The sequence below is a fragment of the Callorhinchus milii genome, unplaced genomic scaffold (assembly GCF_018977255.1).
Source record: "Callorhinchus milii isolate IMCB2004 unplaced genomic scaffold, IMCB_Cmil_1.0 Scaffold2, whole genome shotgun sequence".
Taxonomy (NCBI): domain Eukaryota; kingdom Metazoa; phylum Chordata; class Chondrichthyes; order Chimaeriformes; family Callorhinchidae; genus Callorhinchus; species Callorhinchus milii.
Window position 1 is genome coordinate 30,074,044 of NW_024704743.1, and position 15,843 is coordinate 30,089,886.

Genomic DNA, 15,843 nt, shown 5'->3' on the forward strand with positions numbered 1-15,843 from the left:
GCACAGCCAATTCCTACCAGAACTAAATATAAATATTTAAACATATGGGTTTATAAACTAGTGCTGGGGGAGAACTAGCTTTATATTTTATGCTGGTAAAATCTTGCTTCTGGCAATTGGAATATAGGGGCTCATTGAGCCTTTTCAAGAGTTTGGGAAATAAAACTGGACATTTATAGACCAATGTCTGTGTCTTTTCCTCAAACATGTATTCCAAGGGTCTCTTTATGTACTCTGACATTATATTTGATATTGCAACACCTGCTGTTTCTGACAGCATTTTCAACATTTGGCCAACTATCCCACCCTGATGTGTTTAACCAATCCACCTTAATTACCATTTTATGGTAATCATATTTCCCATTTGCAGCACTGAAGTGCTTTACCTTACATTGTTTTCTGTGTTAAATACCACCTGTCTCGTTGGTAAGTCTCCTGTAGGTGATTGTGACCCAGAATTTGATCCTGACATACTCAAAATATTCTAAATGCCCATTAAATATACAAATTAATGGCTGTATAATTTGGCTTACGTCTCAGCTTGTAAATTCGTGTCTTTTGACCCAGAATGTTTAGTTTAGCCGTAACTCTCTTGTAGGGGGAGCTTTATTTTTAATTAAATTTTGCATGTTGGGAGGACGTCTCAAACGCAGGATATATCGGAAAGTGCAGTGATTGTGCATTTTGTAGATAAAATATGGCAGCTAATTTGCACATGGCAGTGTCCTACAAACAACCATGAAATGAATGACCAATTTTATTTGGGGAATTGCTGGCCAGCACACTGGGTGAAACTTTTTTATTTTTGAATAGTGCCTGGGATCTTTACCATTCATTTGAACAGGCAGACTCTGGACTTAATTTAACGTCTCATCATTGTGGACACCTCCCACAAGGCAGTACACTCCCAGCACTTGACTGTCAATCTTGAATTTAGTTATTTGGACTCACAACCTGCTGACTCAGAGGTGAGGTTGCTGTCAACTGAGCTAGACTGACACCCATATTACAGTAACACTAATCTATTATCACTGGACTACCAGTGTTCTCTTTTGACGTGGTGTAGGCTATTAATGGAATTGGGTTATTACTGTTGCTTGGACCCCATAATCAACCTGCTATGGCATTTCTAATTGAGTTATTGAGCAAGATTTATTTTTAGAAAAACAGCTTTGACCAATTTTCACAAATGCATTTTCATAAATTCACATGTTTTGGTGAATGTACAAATGTAATCTTCTTGCTGTTGAATGTCAATTGGTGAAAACTGACTTCTTGTAAACTTGGACTTTGTGCTGGTCTGCAAAGGTAAACCTTTAAATGTAACTCCTGATATAACAATGTTTGAGTTATTACTGAAACCAAATGTTATTCTGTATAATGTCCAATTATCCAATTTTTGGATTCTCCACAATAGGCTGATCCCAGTTAGTGTGGATCATGAACTGTCTACTACAATGTAATTGTGTTAGCCTAATAATATAGGATGGATGATGTGATGAATTAGCTAATCTTAGACAATGCAGTGATAGTAAGTGTGGAACAATTCATTCCCAGTTCCTTGGATTAGAGAAGGGATAATCTGCCTGTTCCTGATCACTAACTAACCTCACTAACCAACAATTCCTGCTGGAAAATGTATGGGTGTGGTGCCAGTATCGAGTTGGAATGCGAACAGCTGACATCATTTGCTATCCAAGTTCACATATGACTAAATTACTTGGGGAGGACCTAGAGGGCGGTTGATAGAATGAAAACAAACCTCAGCCTTTAGTAGAGGAAGGGGGAAAATATATATTTTTAAAGCTTTCATTTGCCTCGCAAAGGCTTCTGATGATCAGCGCTGAAATTGCTGTCGGAGGACACATGTAGCAATAGTGATGTGTGTTTAGAATGGGGCAAATCTTGCTTGATGTTGACATTATCAATGTTCCTACTCTTATCAGGAATTTCACATTAAGTCTCTTTAATTCAGGCTTCCAGAAAACCAAACATTTTTTGAAGAATATTGTATGAGCAACCAAGAAAGTTTAATTTAATTTGTTGTGATTTGTTTTAATAAGTTAGAATTGTGCAATGTGCCTACTCTGTTAGTCGGGCTATTAGACAGCTACTAAGATGCTTAATGACTCAGTTGCACTATTTCAGTTGGTTTGTTTTTGGAGATCAGCAATTTTGTAGGGCCCATGTGTGCTTTTATCTATGGCTACTAAAAGTGTCTGCGATATTTGTTATTTATGCTGAGGCAACCATTCTGCTGCGTTCACACTGAATGAACCAGTCTGACTGTGTATTTTTGTTAAAAGTGCTCCACATAAGTCACCAATTAATAAAGATCAATTGAAACCAATCTGGAAGGTGAACAGCTTAATCAGACAACTATGATTTTGCACATTTGTCCCACGTCAAATGCTTTAAATAAATATGATTTTTTTTCCAGTTAGTTTTGTGACATGGAAGCTACTACCAATTGCATTAAATATTGACTAGACAAATTAAACTATCCAAGATTAATTTCTTGAATTGTGAAAGATTTTGGGTGGGTGCCTTACCAAGCAGTAGTTCTTCCATTACACCACCGGTAGGCGTTGTTGTATCATTATTTGCAGTCTGGCTTCAGTTTGATGATGATTTCATTCTTTGCAGAAGACAGCATCTTTAAAGCTTACGAAGAGAGGACAGAGACCCTTGGTGCTGTGGAAGTCCAAGAGGATGAAGGTACACTAGTGGAGCTGCCCATTGATCAGGTTAGCAGTTATGCAAAAGTCAACAGAAAAATATTTTATGATGGACTCGTTTAATAAAGGTATCAATACTGCAATGGGAAAATGATAGGGCTGGTATTATAAAAACAATAATTCTTGCATTTGATATGGTGTCTTATTACATTGTCGAAATACCTCAAAATGCTTCACAGGATTTTATTGTAAAGTGTTGTGACTTGTATTTGTAGGTTAATGTTGTACCCAAAAACAACCATGAAGTGAATGGCCAATTTTATCTGGAGTATTATTGGCCAGGACACCCTAAAAAAACTTGCTTCTCTTTTCCAATTACGTCCACCTGAATAAGCAGACAGGCCGTCACTTTTAACTTCTTATCCAAAGTATGGCCCCTCTGACAATTCAGCGCTTCTCCAGCACTGTGTTGGAGTGTTAGCCTAGACTATGAGCTCAAATCTCTGACATGGGGCTTGAACCACTATTTTCTGACCCCAAAATGAGAATGCTACCAACTGAGCCAGGCTGACACCTAAATTGTAAAGTTAAGCTCATCATTGTAAAGTTATAAAGAATTAACATTACATTTTAATATCCTTTCTTTGTTATTCTCTATTGTTGATGTTTTTGTATGCTGTGTAATGGTGAATGGGTGTAATCAACTTCATCATCTCAGGTGAATGGGTGTAATCAACATCATCATCAATGTCATCATCTCGGGATATAATTTACAAAATGTTACTGAGTTCAACAGACATTGAATTATTGCAAGCAGAAAACTGATGTGAATGTTGAAGCAAAATGGGTTAAGTGCATCTCCTCCAACCTAATTTAAGGGCTCTGAGATGTTGCCCAGCTTGAAGGGCGCTATATAAATGCAAGTTGTTGTTTGTTCCCTCAACAATATCGTGCATAACTAGTTCAAAGAAAATATAGTTTAAAAGAAACTCAATAGACACGTTCAACAAAAAAATAAACTTCAAATATAATTATTTTCATTAGTTTTGTTTTCAGAAGGGGCCCTGATGTTGAGAATTTATCTTTCCATAAAATGGTTTAGAACCATAGAAATTTACAACACAGAAGTAAGCTGTTTTGGCCCATCGTGTCTGTACTGGCTCTTTTAAAGAGCAGTCCTTTCAGTCCCATTTACCTACCCTTGCCACAGAACATGGTAGTTTGCTTTTTTTTAAGGTATTTATCTTGTTCCCTTTTGAATGTTAATATGGTCTCTGCCTCAACCACTGCTCTCGCAGGACATTTCATATCCTAACTACTCTGTGTGTGAAGTAAATTCTCCTAATCTAAGTATCTGCTAGCTGTCTTAAATTTGATACCCTCAAGTTACTGACTCACCGAACAATTTTACATCTACTAGGGAAATTCCACCTGGATCTAGATTTACTCTATTTATGCATCATTTAAAATCACAAACATTATTGAGAATTATCGTGAAGTCCTGTAGCTTATTGGTTAGAGCACTCGCCTTGCAAGCTAGAGGACCTGGGTTCGATTCCCAGGCAGGGCGAAACATCGGACAAGTTTCCTTACTCCACATGCCTCTGTTTATCTTGCAGTAAGAAGGAACCCGATTGTTCATCGATTGGTGGATCACTTTTCAATGGGTAATAATCCCTTAAAAAAAATTCAATCCACTCAATAATAATGGTCACTCAATCCACGACTGTTTGTAGGACATTGCTTTGTGCAATTGGCTGCCGACTTTTGCCCATAAAATTATACAGTAAATTTACTCCACAGTATATTCAGTAAAGTGCTTTGAGACCTCTCGAAGATTTGATAAGGTGCAATATCAAATGTAAGGATTATTGTTATTCACAAGATCGCAAGATTGGTTTGGATGAAGAAGACCCTTCTGCCCATTTGATTGTATCCTTTCAGAATAAAGACCCTATACTACTCCCGTCACAGATTAAAGCTACTTTTTAAATGAGTTCACTAATCCTGACCTCAACCACCCTTCCTGGCAACCTGTTGCAGTCATTAATTACTCTCTGGGTAAAAAAAAACTTCCTGGTATTTGCAACTCTAAACCTATACCTTCTTTCTAGTGTATTGGTGCATCCAGTGTTTTTGTGGATTTACATTTCCGATTGAAAAGAGAAGGGAGTTTCTTTCAGTGCCCTAAGAATCCAGCGAAAATTGGTCAGTCACTTCATTGCTGCTTGTGGGACATTAGTGGGCACAAATTGGCTGGTGTGTTTACTTCAAATACCCAGAAACTATACATTACAATTTGCGCTGCTTTTAGATATTTTGATGTCATAAAGCGTTATATCAATTGCAAAGATTATTTTATTAGAACTACATAAGTGTGAGTCTAAGTGTTTACTAATGATGTGAAGGAATAGGTGCCATTGTCAATTAGCGCACCCTCCTTTCATCTGTGGAATTTGGATCTGCATTTTATCCAGACTGACGGGATTAAATGTTTCTTTTTACCAGTTCTACCAGTGGCCTAGCCACTGCCCTTACAGGACTAGCCGATACAGACTGGAAGGATTGAATCTTTCCCTTTGCGCTGTGAGCTGTGCTTAGCCAGGGAAGCCGTTGGGGTGCTCCAATTGGACTCAGCCTCCTTGAGTTAGACAGGAGAAAAGCAGACAGTGTTCCCACTCCTGCTGATCACAATCCAGAAGGCTCTGTTAGAAGATGTATTTGGATGGACTTCAGGTGAGGGCAGGTTGGGTTTGCGAATGATATCCCTGCAGTTGAATTGCCTGCCAACACTCACACATGAATGACAGTCACTTGGGCAAACTACCAGAGAGAAACCAATGATCATGGAACCATCCCCAGGTAAAAGGAAACATAAATCAAACCTTTAGGAGAGGCAAGTGAGAAAATTGGAGGAGAAAATTTGGTGGAGATTTTAAAATAAAATCTGTTCTTTCTGCTGGTCGAAAGAGTCTGAAAAGTAATGCAGTACGTTTACAGGCCACAGAGGCATTTGAACATGAGGGTGAGGATCTTGAATTCAATCCACGGGTGAATGGGGAGTGAATAGAACCAAGTGAGGATGGAAGTGATGGGCTTGTGGATTCTTCCTTCTGGTTGACTGGTAGACAGTATGTGACTATACATGTGAATTGTGTAAATGCCTGAATAGAAGACAATATAAACATGTGCCCTTCTCCATTAGCCACAACACTGTCATTAATAAACTAAGTCTTAGTTTATGGATCTTCTTTGATGGATCACTTTTGTAATTTTTTAAATTGTAAATCTCCATTCTCAACTCCATCCCAGAGTCCTTCCGACTCCCGCTCTCCATCCCTTTGATCAAACTCCGTCTCAAGACCCATCCCTGACCGCGCTTTTGGTCAGTTTCCCCTCCCTTGGCTCCAACCCCTACCTTGGATGCCTTGCTAGTACTGCTTTGGAGGTCTTGCTGGACTACTCTAATGCCCTCCTCGCCAGTCTCCCATCCACTACCATCCATAAAATCCAAATCACTGAAAACTCTGCCGCCCACATTCTCACCTACACTAAACTCTGCCCCCCGATCACCCTAGTCTTTGCTAGACTGCACTGGCTGCCTATCCCAGAGAGAATCGATTTCAAGATCCTCACCCTTGTATTCAAGTCCTTGCACTCCTCTGCACCCCCCTACCTCTCTGACCTCCTCTCTCCTCAAAACAGTACTTGTTGCCTTTGTTCCTCCGGGTCTGGCCTCCTCCTCGTCCCCCAATTCCTCCGCTCCACCCTCGGTGGCGATGCCTTCAGCCACTATGCCCCGAGGCTCTGGAACTACCTTCCTCACTCCCTTCGTCTCACTCCCTCCCTTCCCATTTTCAGGTCTCTGCTGAAGACCTTTCTTTTCGACCGCGCCTTTGGTCACCTTCCTCCCCATCCCCCTGGCTCGGTTCCGGGATCCGTTACTGTAAAGCGCTTTGAGACACCGTACGGTATGGAGGGCACTATATAAATCCAAGTTGTTGTTGTATATAAATGTAAAATTATATTGTTGTACTAATTATGTTCGAAGATACGATCACAAGAGAGGTTCAGACCTTTCAATCCATCTGATCTCGTCTTTCCAGAATCAGATGTCAGCCTGCCATGTTTGCCTAGATATCGCTTACACTATATATTTACTAAACTTTACAGAAAAACTATGAAGTGCTGTGAGACATTTCAGCATGATAAGAAGCTACATCAAATACAATGATTATTATTTCCAACAGCGCAAAATTACCGTTTCCCTGAGCTGTGTTGCACGCCGGGATGCTTGCAGTGAGTTCCTAGTACCTACCAGCCACCTAGTGAGGCCTCAAGGTGACATGTTTGGCACTGGAATGTTGGAATCGAGCCAGCCCTCTGTGTAGCCCTCTTGGTCGTCTGGTTCCAGGCAAGTCCACAGTACTCAAGGGCACTGCTGATGACAGCACAGCCAGCCTGACTCATTGGCAGGACTTGCAAGGGCAAACGCGTCACTGGGGGCAGGGAATCCTCCTACTCATCTCCTGTTAACCCTGCAAGTCAAAACCTTAATGGGTGGTCCTAGCTGGTCAAGCAGTGGGAAAGCTGGCCAGACAGTGATAACAATGACAAACTTTATGGTTTTAGCTGGTTAGACTCCAGCAGTTGCCCCAACACACACTCTGGGGTCCACAAGCCTTGGCTCTTGCCAACTTGTGCCCTAATACTTTCCAGAATTAGATAAGCAGAATGTGTCCCTCAAGGGAGAGTGTGAGCATTCCATTCCAATAAATATCTGGGATTTCCATGTGTAGGTGGGATGCATGGAATTCTCAGTTTGGTTTGGATACTCTTAAGCATGGTGATGGGTTTCAGGCTGACCCAAAAAAAAGATAATAGTGGTCTTACCAACTCACCTCAACAAACAGTTAATCAAACTGACTGATTCACAAGTGTTTTCAGTTCAAAAATCCTGTGATGAGTTTGAGAAGCCTTTAATACAGAAAATGAGCAGAGATTATGTGGTTTTAAGAAACTGAACCAACACCAGCAATAACCTGTCTGATGTTCCTCAGGTTGTGTCTACATTTGTAAAAATAAAGCAAATCCTACTGTTATCTTGTTATGTGATTTCAGAATCATTTAGCTGAATTTTTTTTAAGCTACATGAATGTAACCAGACATCTTAAAAGTGAGTACTTATCTCAACTTGACACATATATATATATATAAAAAGACAAGCCTCCAGGGCACCGGGTAACATTCTGTGGTAGAGCACTGTTTTTTACCTCTGGAAACTGGATTTAAGTCCAGCAAAGACAGATGGGCTTAAAATCCATTTTCTCCAATGACTGTTAAAGGTACTATGTAGAATAAGTTCTGGCAGCCTAATTTTAGTTCCCAGTGGCACAAGTTCACATCATAAAATCTGCCTTCACAATCACAGCTGGATACAAAAAGTAATAAAGGAAAAAAGAAAAGCTTGCTACTTTAAAAATATCAAATTATATCCTTACTGACACAAAATATAGTTTCCCTTGGCACTTCAAAGAATGTAGAAGTCTGTATTCCTAGTTATGTAAATCTTGTCATGTGAATGTATTGAGTTTGTGTCCTTGATCAAGATTTGGATGAATATACTACCATTGTTTGGTTCAAGAAGCATAAGTAAAACCTGGAATAAAAGATTTGTACCATCAAACTCGTTCCCTCCACATCTTATCCTTTGTTGGGTACAACTGCTGATGATGGGATATAATGATGATACTAATAATCCTTGCATTTGATATAGCGCCTTATCAAGTTCTTCGAGATGTTTCAAATTTACCCAACGTTTTGCCCTGATTGCAAGGCATATTGAGTAGTGAAGTATAATGTTCAACACCTGACATGTTCCTTCCAACACATTGAAGCATCACAACTGGGAATCTTCTACTGAAACTAGGCTTGGTGGTAGCCTTTCAGAAGTCATTGATCTAGATTTTATTATCTTGTCCTGTCCTAACCTTTGTCATCTGTGAATTTCTTAGCTTCACCACTTTCAATAGAGCGGGGGTGAATTTGGCAAGAAAATAATAATTTTGATTATAATATGCAAAAAGTTTGGCTACACATCCCTTTTCAAATGTAATTGCTTGATGTAAATATAATAATCCTTGTAATTGATTATTGTAATATTTATATCAAACAGTTGGAACAGTGATCTGGAACAATAGCCTTTGCGTACTTGTATTGCTTCCAGCAAAGGTGGAGTTTGTTTAGAGGTATTCTTTAATGGACTCCTTGCTAAAGCATACAGTTAGAATTTCCTTAGGTGAACCTCTGGTTCTCTTGACCTCTGCACCTGAAGTAGATTGGAGTTGGTGTAATGTAATACTTCCAATTATCTGAAGGCGTCCTCATTTGCAAATCCTGGATTTTTTAAAATCAATCCCATTAAGTAATACCTCAAATTAATAATAATCATCCTCACATTTGATATAGTGCCTTATCACATCTCAAAGCGCTTCATAGAATAGACTTTAATGTGAATTGACTGTATATTTTGTGGGAGAAATGCGGCAGCCAATTGCACACCAAAGTGTCCCACAAACAGTCTAAAAAAAATGAGATCCTGATGTTTCAATCTTTTGCTGGACAATGAATCTCATCTGGCATGAAAATAAGTTAAATGAAATTAAACATACTGTACCTAAAAATTATATTATTTAAAGTTGTTCTGTTTTTTTTCCAAGGGTGATTTTTTTCCCTCCCTTCTCAGTTTATTGGATTATGTAATGGCAATTTTTTGAAGTAAGTGTTGTCAGATTTTACACCAGGATGAGCTGTTATGGTTACAGGCATGCATATCGAGCTATTAATTTATCGGGGCCAACAAAGATCCTTATGAGCTATTTCACGTAAACCTGTTTAGTGTCTTAATTGATTCATCCATTAATTAAAATTTGGCACTACGTGTGAGGGTAAAACATGCACAAAGAGCATAAGCCATATTATTCAATTAGCTATCTTAATCAGTAATTACTTTTGTAGCCTTTGCAGCATTGTTACAGTGACACAAAATTGATTATTATCTCGTTTCTTAAAATGTATATATTTTTAAAAAATGACAATCAATATAATTTAACAAATTCAAATTGTTCCTTAGGTGGGAGAAATGAATGCATTTCATTATTTTCTTTGTGTGCATAGAATTTTCTTTCTAAGCAACAAGCCTTTATTATTACCACGAGCATTGTTTTTAAACTGTAGTCTTTCCAAATGAAGCGAAAAGATGTGTTTACTTTACTGTTTGTTAGCTTTGCAACTCATGGGTGTAAGAGACTGCTATTAACATTTACGATTCTTGTTAGGACTTTATGCTTTCATTCTGTGGAAACCTTTCTGGGCTGAAATTCCATTGCTGAACCTTTGTTATTCAAAGTTTGTACGTGAAGGGCACAAGTTGTATTATTAATGGTATTATAATTATAATCTTAGCTTTGCACCACAACACGAACAAGCTATTTCTTGTCAGTCTGTGTCTATAATCCTTGTTTTTTTATTATGGGTGCGGGAAGGATGATAGTCTGTTGTAATGAGCTGATCTACAATAAGAAAGAGGGAAAAGTTGTTAACATTGCTGCATGACAATCTGCCTGCTGACAGACTCTTAATACCATCGTGGAGTTGCTCCACCCAATGACTGAGCCTCCAGCAATGGTGCGTTTTGATCTTGCAGGATGTAATTGCGGGTACAGTGCCATGTTGTGACATTTTTGTGACATGATTTTGGTGATGGCAATTGGGAAAAACAGTGTCAATATGAGTGCAGAACGAAAACCCAGAAAAGACAACAATTTTTAAATATTATTGCTCAAGCGTCACTTGCATGTCTCTCGGTGCAGCTGTATGTGAGCAGAGAATAATTCATGCTAACACCATACAATCAAATTAAAAAAAAGATAGGAAAACATATGCAGGAGGTTGACAGCCCAAACACATGGCAGATAACTGAATGTTAGCAGAACCCCCAATGATACCAGTTCTAAAAATTAGCTTTCTGATGAGTTTCCAAGCAGCCCATTATTCCCAGAATCTCTAATAATAATAATCCTTGCATAATAATAATCCTTACTTTGGTGCAGCGCCTTTCATGCGGGGAGGATATCCCAAAGCGTTTCACGGGATACACTGACTGTGTATTTTTGTGGACGTGCTTCTTGCACTCTTTTCCATTCAGTGCTATCCACCAGCAGTGTTGCCAGATTGGACGGGTTGCCGGCCAATTGGTCTAGTATTTTTTTATATAGTGTATGGGGGGAATAAAAGACTTTGGGCAGGTGCCTAATTTGGGTCTATTCAGGGCTGTAGTGAAATCCAGAACAGAACAGCATGTGGCTGAAGAGAAATAAAGAGACAGGCGGATGGTCCAATGGTAGTATGGGTTTGGTTGATGGACAGACAGATGACTCAATGGCAGACTGGGTAGTTGCTGGAAGGCGGGTAGTCCAATGGGAGCATGGAGCAGGTTGATGGACATTTGTTGCTGTTTTGAAACCTAAAATGTAAATAACTAAAGTTGGTCCATCTCTCTCCGCCTCTGATTCTGTTTTTGTATTCCTATGACTGCTTTTCCCCATGCTTGAGAAGTGTGTAAGAGTTTAGTTTATGAATGGTTGGTCCCTGGTGAACTGCACATGTGCTCTTTAGTAAGAAACTGAAAATACCAAGTGTTTTGGGCTTCATTTGAGCTATTTCGGCAACATAATATTTGGGCTACTTTGTGGCTGATATTTGGTTGATTTGGGGCTACAGGTATTTTTAATTTCTGGCAACCCTGTCCACCAGATAGGACAGGCACTGGAGTAATTTCACTCTAACTCTGAATGCTGGTGAATGCAGCGATTTAGCTGCAAAGTGATTAAAAAAATCTTCCCAGTTGAGGCAAGCAAATCCAAACCAAATGCTGGTGTGGTGCGAACCTTCAACCGCTTGATCCATTTTGGCTGCCAGAAAAACATAATCTTTCTGATTTAGCAGATGGAACTTTTTTTAAATGTTGGAAGTAGACACACCAAGTTCAGTAATATTGGAGAACATCATGTCTTCATTGTTAATGTAACAAGCTTTGCGGGCCTGGCTCTTGCTATCATTTCTTTCCACAGTCAATGACCAATTCAATTCCCCCCTTATATATTACAAGGAAAATTGAAGTCATAACAATTATAAAGCTATTACTGACCTGATTTATTATGTATGTAGGTGTGGGCGAAAAGCATTGAAGATGGAACCTTTAGGCATAGGTATAGGTTGTATTGTGTAGCTGTATCAGCTACAGAGATTGCTTTTAACAGATGAAAGGTAACCCTGACCTTTGTTTTGATTCCCTGTTCTGTACATTTTGGGCCTGAAGCTGAACAAATAGGACAAGGTGTACCTGACCTTGAATAAAGCTTACTGTATTGAAGGCTCAATTGTACAGTCTAGCTAGTACATCTTGTGAATTTTTAAAATCCTTTTAAGTGAAGGGATGGTTGGTCTGGAAGTAGATGTGCCCCAAGTATCATTTAACCTCTGTGTTCAGTCACTGTGCTAAATGAACCATTGTGCAATAAACAGATAGTGCTTTCTGGGCTAAGAGAGGCAACCATTGCCACAGCAGTGTCTGATGTCTGGGAGATGGTGGTGAGGGGGAAGATTGTTAAAAATGTAAAAAATATACAGAGTTGCAGCATGTTTCGCACCAGTTGAATCTGCTTAGAATCGCATGTTAAGGCGGTGAATGAGTGAGTGATAGTTCTCCGTGAATATAATGAACTATAATCACAGCCTCAGCTATTATTCACACCCTACCTTTGAAATCACATTTCAAATGCCCCTTGTGTAATAAATGGAATATCATTGTGTTGTCTGTACAATATTTGTGAGAGAAATGCTATATTACACTGCGACTGATTTGATGGTCTGGATTCTTGGATTTTTAAAAAAAATTGTAATATTCCAGCGGTGATAGAATTAAAACTAAACTCCCTTTAAAAATACTTACAGATTGAAATTGTGCCTATATTTGCTATTGAGGACTGTTCTGAACCCCTGCCCCGATTTGGGGTCAGGAATCCTTAAATCACAAATCCTTTTTTATGGTTGCCTAATGTAAGCAGGGCCTGCTCAACATTATCTGTGTGATTTTATCAGTCGAGCCAGGCCAAGACCCAAGTGACAGTGAATAAATTCAGTTGGCATTGCTTGACGTAATGAATGGCAAATGTGGGTAGTTACATTCACTCCATTGTTGCTCGTAGTGTTGGCAATAGAATAGCAGCTTCAGTTGGTTCAACTCTAATATATAATGTATATATATATATAATGGTGCGCAATTTAGGCATCAGGTTAGATCCCCAGCTTTCTTTTTTACCCCACATCCATAACCTGACCAGGACTGCTTTTTTCCGCCTCTGCCACATTGCCCATCTCCATCCGTACCTCACAACCAACGCGGCTGAAACCCTCTTCCACACCCTCGTCACTTCCTGGCTGGACTATTTCAGTGCCTTCCTCATTAGTCTCCCCAGCTCCACCATACACAAAATCCAATTAATTCAAAACTACGTCGCCCAGATACTCAACCGCAAAAAACTCGGTACCCCCATCACACCAGCCCTTGCCAGGCTCCACGGGCTCACAATCACCGAACGGATCGATTTCAAGATCCTCTCACACATTTTCAAATCTTTTCATTCCCTCACACCTCCCTACCTACCCGACCTGCTAACCCCCACTCCACCAACCACTGCCTCCGCTCAGTTTCTGACCTTCTGTTTGTCTCTTGTACCCTCCATATAGCCATCAGTGGTCGTGCCTTCAGCCACTACTCCCCTCAATCCCTCCACCTTCCCCCCCTCCCTCCCCAACTTCAAATCCCATCTAAAGACCTTCCTACTTGATAGAGTCACTTCCCCCCTCCCTGGTTCGTTGTCAGACTCTGCCACTTTCAAGTGATCTGGGACGCTATCCTGTGTGAAGGGCGCTACATAAATGCAAGTTGTTGTTGTGAACACAGCAGCAAATATGCGCAGAGCCATGAAGTGAATCAACAATTTTATTTGGGGCATCATTTGATATGTGAAGCATCTGAAAGTGCTTCACAGAATTTTACCATGAATTGTAGTGACTGTGTATTTTTCAGACAAAATTAGTTTTCCAGAAAAACAACCTTTGTACTCTTATTGTAGATTTATGAGGAAATAATTTGCAGGTTATTTCCAGAAATAACCCACATGCAGTATTTATTCCAAATGCACAAATAGCAATTGTAGGCAAAATCATTCTTTATCCATACAAGCTGTGCAGTTTCTTGGTTCAGAAGTTATTTTTAACAGATCTAAGAAAAATGGAGTTGCTTTCCAGTGTGGATGTAATCCGGTCAGACTCATCTGATGTGGACAGAGTTGTTTTACTTTTATTTGTGAACCACTGAGATTTGAAGTTTATGCACCTCAGTACTGTATGTTAAGATTAAAAAAAGAAAACTCAGTTAAGAGTGATTTTCAATTATTTTAAACATAAATATTTGATATATATATATAAAGAGTAAAACAAAGATTAAGTAATATTTATTGCAATATTGAAGTATGTGTCAAAGAATTAAAGCTCCTCTGAAAACAATAACAGGTCATGGAGTTATGTATTTCCCTATTGTAGTGGGTTTTAACTTAAAGGGGATGGTACAGGCAGAAAGCATGGATAAGGTCTGGTTATCCCATAGGAACAATAAATGTTTGCTCCAAGTGTATGAAATATTTGTGGATTTTGAATGTCTAATGCCACTCTTTTGATCCTTCACAATATATAAAGGATGCCTTCCCTCGTTTCATATTTGTTGCTTATTCATTTTATATTTTTGACTATCCCATCTGTTGAAGTTTGTTAGAACTGTTGAATAGAAATTGTCCCTTCAGTTATTATAATAAGGTGAAAACTAACCTGGTTAATTGGACATTCTCATAAGCCTCCAATTTCTTTGTTCAGAGGCCAGCAGAGACTGTAGACGAGGAGGAAGATCCCCAAGACCTCCTTACAGAAGAAGATATTGATCAACAAAATCGGGATTTGCTAAACAAGGAACAGGAGCCTCATCAAGATTTGTTTTGCAATGAAGGTGAAATAGATAATTTATATCAGGAAGCAAATCCTGAGATTCCTCTGGATGAAGAGGTAAACGGTGAAGACAGTGAAAGTTACCAAGTGGGAAAGGAAAATCCTGAAAATGAGGAGGAGGATTTTGGTCAGGAGAAGGAGAGTCATGGAGAAGATAAGAATTTTTCTCAGACAGAAGATATATACTCAGCTGAGGATTTGCACCAGGAAAAAGAAATTATTTCTAAAGCAGCTGGGGATCTGTTGGATGAGAATGGCAAAGAAAAGAAAATTATTTCTACAGAAGGACATACCAAGGTAAAGTACTTTTGAAATTTCAGTTTTATCTTGCAAGAGTCACCATTTCGTGTAAGGGAAGACATTTAGTTTACTGAGTGTAGTTCCTTAATCAAAATGAATTATTATAACCCCAAGACCAAAACAAATCACAAATTACTTCATATATACTGAGATCTGTTTATACATAACTTGTTTCTTATATTAGCCTCTCTAAAATAGATTGTAAAAAGCGCTCTGTAAATGATTTGCTTGCAGGATTATTTTCTTTTCTAAAAAAATATATATATACTTCATTTTTAATGACCATAAAGGAACATTTGATCCAACTATGAATTATCTTAAGTCCTTGAAGTGAGATGCCAGGGTGCCATGACCTTTGGATGCTCCACAGTCCTGCTAATTAAGGAATCTTTGATCTGGAAAAAACTGAATTTTTCACTCGCTTTATCACAGCCGTGTAAACATTTATTCAGGTAGTGCTGGGTGAGGGTAAGTTTTTCAGTTCAAAACAAAAAGGGCATCATTGCAGTAATGTAAGAAAATGTCAGAACGTCACTTAATAGAAAATCCACTGTTCTGTTCCTTCATTATAATTGGAAAGAATAAAATTGGTGTTTCAGTTATTCCTCAGCTCACCTAGCCCTCCGAAAAATAACAAGTTATTCTAAGGGTTTATTTATTCATCTAATCTTAATTATATTTCTGAATGTTTAGTGGTTTGAGGATTGAGGGTTACATTAAGTTAGGACTGGGTGCTCTAACC

General features: G+C 38.9%; 1 protein-coding gene across 2 annotated transcripts in view; it reads left to right on the top strand.

Moving 5' to 3' along the window:
• Positions 1-15,843, top strand: part of LOC103184914 (doublecortin domain-containing protein 2) — a gene marked incomplete at its 5' end in the record, with an annotated part of 112,737 nt that overhangs the window by 87,769 nt on the left and 9,125 nt on the right. Inside the window, 2 exon segments of one of the 2 annotated variants that reach the window (XM_007903170.2) lie at positions 2,647-2,747; positions 14,673-15,098. In XM_007903170.2, coding sequence (XP_007901361.2) covers positions 2,647-2,747; positions 14,673-15,098 — 527 coding nt within the window. 2 annotated transcript variants of the gene reach the window in all.